Raw genomic sequence first — 4,440 nt, 5'->3', positions numbered from 1 at the left:
GAAAGGAGTCGTCCGAGGTTTTGAAATATATTAAAAGATATTCAAAGATATTCAAAGTTATTATTTATTAAATAAATTGTAGAGTCCTTAGTCGCTTAGATGAATTTTTATAAAAATGTATTTATGTGTTATGTATATATATGTGTTTTTAATCATATTTTTTAGATCAGGATTTTCAGCTTCTAATATACTAATCTCCCGTTTCTCCCCCCTATACTTTCTACGTTCTCATCTATACGTGTGCTCATGCGTTTAGGGCATGAAGAAAGAAGAGGCCCCCGCTTAAATGTTGCTGATGAGGGCAACTACTATTGGCTATTGAGTTATTTTCAAAGGTTCAACAATAAATTCGAACTTTTCGAGAATAGCTCTCTAGTCATATTTTATATTTTATTAAATTACTTGCTTGCTCGTCATTAGTTTGTAGTTGTAATTGGAGATGATGAACCATTCCATCTCCTTGAGACACCAAATTTGTGTCTATATCGTCCAAAAGATGCATATATGTTTAGTTACAGTCAGAAATATTAAAATTTTTGTATTATTTAATTTTTAAGCTTAGATAACGTTCGGTAAATATTACAGTAAGTTCTCTTTTCTCGTTTCGTCTTTAAAATTTTTCACTGTGATCGTTATTTTGATTAAATTTATTTTATTAAATTTTCAATTTTTCTGTTCCATATAATACACAGTTTAAAAGTAATTCATAATAATTAATAGATATTATTTTATTTAGTAACTTAGTATTTTTACTTTTCCTATTTCTTTATTTTTATTTATTTTATGTAAATGTAAAATCACGCGTTTAAATTTAATTTTATTGCAACGCGCGGTAAATAGAGATTTGATAAAAAGTAAATAAATGATTCAATTGAAAAGTGCATCTGTGAATCGGACGAATAATATCTTAAGCTATTGTATCACTTGATTATATAATTAATATCGTTGTCTTCTTGTTACAGGTGATCATCGTTGGATTTATCATCAAACCTTTTGGATTCTTTTTTATTTGAGTGTTTTAAATTGCTTCATTTAAAAATATATATATACATATAAATGCATTTCTGAAGGCACACACATATTTATACATTCAAAATTAAATATAATTATATAAAATTTTATATTTCAATATAACTATACTATATATACTATTAAAGTATATATCATATATATAACTATCGTATACTATCAAAGAATACTGCATTCTTTGTTAGTATTGTATCTTCATCGCATGAGTACCTACTCTCACCCACCGGTGGTCAGGGTACTAACTAAGATGACTCTAGGTACGCGAAAAGTGAACTTGTGAGCTTCTATATACTTCTGCATTATCTCGCAACGGACTATCAATATTAGTGCAGTTTTAGACAATGCTGGTAAATCCTAAATTTACTTATACTTAACTTTTATCTAGAATTAATACTTCATAAGTAAACACTTTTTAAATATCTAACTTAATTTTAAAGCATTATTCGCATTTTACATTACTTAATCTATTAGATAATTTAGAAATCGAATAAATAAACTTGTTAGTGTAGTTTTTGATTTGATTACGTGTAAGATGTGAGCTGCCCTTTTCTCGTGTCACTTCGTGAATAAATTATAATGCCAAGGATGATAAATTATGTAAATTTCGTCATATTTTCTCTCTTTTTCTGTAAAATAAGTAATATTCTTCTGGCACTTTCATTTATCTATCTTTTTCAATATATCATTTAATCTTTGATTAAGCATATTAAAATAGAAAATAAGAAAAAAAAATAATAATGTAGATACAAGGATGATCACGTTATTGATTTAACGATCGATGACATGTCAACGATCATTAATCTTCCGGCATGTACGTTCTAAGTAACAGCTAATAATACCACAAGATTATTCGATTATTTTTGTCTTGTGTAAGAATGTTTGAAGACAAGACTTCCTTCATCTTTTTATCGAGTCAGATCGATTCAATTACCTGATCGTATCTACCTTTTCTCGCCAAGCCACTTACGAATTTATCGCTTGCTTGAAAAGACAATGAGCCGACGTGAAATGTTCTTCTTCGAGATGGATAAAGAAAGAAAGAAAGAATGAGTGAAGGAGAGAGATGGAGAGAGAAAGAGAGAGGTAGAAAGAAAGAGATAGAAAGAAAGAGAGAGAGAGGTAAAAAGAGAGAGACTGTAATGTGCAATGGCATTTACCGGTTGCTCCTTTCACGCAAAACGTTCGCGTTCCAGTCTTGTCTCTTCCTTCGAAGACGGATCAGGATCGACATGGTGTAATGAGAATAATGGAAAACAACCATAGGATGTTATACGTGAACTCGTAGAAATATAGAGTAAAGAAAGAAAGAGATAATAAGATAGAAGGTGTACACGAAGGAAATTTGAGTGAACATCCTAAGTTCATTTTCGTTACTTTCACTTGAACTCATTGTATCGTCGTATAGTAGATAGTTTATACGTTAAATCGGCGATTTTATTCATATTATTAAAAAACACTTTTCGAAAATCTTGTCTCGATTGTGTTTTTCGGAATGGAGGGCCGAGTAGAATCGTGGATTCTCGGAATCGTTTTACATTGCACCATATTCATCGTTCTTGCACGTCCCGAAGAAGTATTTGTAAGTATTTCAAGATTACCTTTGACTGATTATAAAATTATTAGTTGGTTTAGAATTAATCGTTCATTAAATTGACCGAGAGTAAATTAGATATCGAGTCTTATTGTAATATATCATAAACATAAGATGTTTAAGTTAATATTTGTCAAATATTTAGAAAGAGAAACATAGTCGAGTGTAATTATCATGTCAGTTTATCAACTTGATCCTTCTTTGGAAATTACAGTAGGTAATTTTAACAGCTATGGTGTAATTAGACAGTAATACTACCGTGCAATAATAGTATCGACGTTGCACTGACAATAAGCTACGTTGATCTCAACGCGATTACGTGATAAATATGGTATAGCAGAGAACCCGCTGTGGTATTTGGAATGCTAGAAAAAAAGAAGATAGTATATGATCGAGGTAGAAAGGCAAGGTCATTCGCAGAGAATACCATGAATGTATTCACAGAATTCTCATGTACGAGTTTCATTTATCTGAAGAGAACTTTTCCTAAATTGTTTATGATTTATTCGATTATTATCGACGAGTTCAAAATCGAACGCACTTAGTTAGAATGCAAACAAAAAAAGAATGATATTAAATATAAAAAAATAACAAGGAATTTTGTTAATCGGGCTTTTTGCAGAATACAACGCCCCCACCGTTGAGAACAAATTTTTCCTGTTTTGGTAGAGTCATGGGATTCTACGCAGACATTGAAGCAGATTGTAAGGTTTATCACACGTGTGACGACCATGGCAACAAGTTCAGCTATCGTTGCCCGGAAGAAACGGCCTTCCGACAAGATGCCTTGATTTGTGATCACGCGAGACTCGTCGATTGTTGTGCTACAACTTACGACGGTAAAAAGTCTCTTCGTGGGAGTACAAGTGAAGAAGAAAATCTAGGCTTAAACGTACCTTCGCTCTTCAATGTTCCACCGTCGTTGGATAACTCGAACGATCACCGTTCCTTTTCTAGATCCTTCCAAGTAATTCAACCTCCTGACCAATCGTTAACTGATAAGACGCAACCTGGCTTTGTTTTCAGTGCCAGGGTTTTCTTGAGAAATCGACAGGATCATGATCTTCATAGGAAGTCAATGAACCTTCAGGAGACCGAACCTATTCTAGACAAATCTCGATGCAATCGTAATGAAGAACAAAAAACGGCAACAGATTCCAATCCGAAAAAGCAGGTCTTTCAGTTTTCCTCGACACCTCGTTCATTCTCTCGTGATTCTAAGGAAGACTCTTCTTTGTCTAATCGATTCTCGAGTTTCACGCGGTCAGATTTAGAAACGAAGGGCTTACTTGGTCGAACGTTCGTCAACGTGCCAGTGATTTCCACGAAAACTCAACCACCTCGAAAGAATTCTTTCCAAACTACTACTGTCTTTTCTTCGAGCACGAAACTTCCAACTAACGATATTCCTAGACCCTACTCAAACACTTACAATAATAGAGATTACCCTTATTTTGAGACTCTCAGATCGATCCAGGCCAATGCTAAGTCAACGATCACGACTACATCAAGAACGACGATAGCTACCACAGAAATTCCTGTTCATGCTCTTACTATGTCTTTGAAGCCCTTAGTACCCAATGAATTGGAATACGATCCTTATTATCCAAGGACTCCAACCTCTACGGAAGCTTATTACACGGATAGCCACATCAACAAGGGTTTCGAATCCTTTCGGTATACGACGCAACCATCTTGGTCGGGTATCCACTTTGAAATACCAGCTGTTTTGCCTGATCTTAACACTTTGGAGGATCTCGTAGATCGTCGAAAATTATTCTACATTCCTCGTGTTACCAGACATTAATTTTAATCTATAA

The 4,440-nt window shown here is 33.5% G+C and overlaps 1 protein-coding gene across 1 annotated transcript; it reads left to right on the top strand.

The window, feature by feature from the left end:
• The first annotated feature begins 1,897 nt into the window (after positions 1 to 1,897).
• On the top strand, positions 1,898 to 4,440 carry LOC106791350. Its single transcript, XM_014756924.1, has 2 exons — positions 1,898 to 2,608; positions 3,243 to 4,440. The coding sequence occupies exons 1-2, from the start codon at positions 2,522 to 2,524 to the stop codon at positions 4,425 to 4,427; spliced, it is 1,272 nt and encodes a 423-aa protein (XP_014612410.1). The 5' UTR covers positions 1,898 to 2,521; the 3' UTR covers positions 4,428 to 4,440.

The sequence above is a fragment of the Polistes canadensis genome, unplaced genomic scaffold (genome assembly GCF_001313835.1).
Source record: "Polistes canadensis isolate GaletaPanama2010 unplaced genomic scaffold, ASM131383v1 scaffold_300, whole genome shotgun sequence".
NCBI classification, from domain to species: Eukaryota; Metazoa; Arthropoda; class Insecta; order Hymenoptera; family Vespidae; genus Polistes; species Polistes canadensis.
The sequence above is the reverse complement of the archived record's forward strand: the minus strand, read 5'-3'. Positions and strand labels throughout refer to the sequence as shown.

Bases quoted from the DNA above. Each gene is read 5' to 3' on its own strand.
- LOC106791350 (XM_014756924.1), top strand. From the start codon at position 2,522: ATGGAGGGCCGAGTAGAATCGTGGATTCTCGGAATCGTTTTACATTGC. The intron at 2,609-3,242 runs GTAAGTATTTCA...GGCTTTTTGCAG, and splicing joins CACGTCCCGAAGAAGTATTT to AATACAACGCCCCCACCGTT.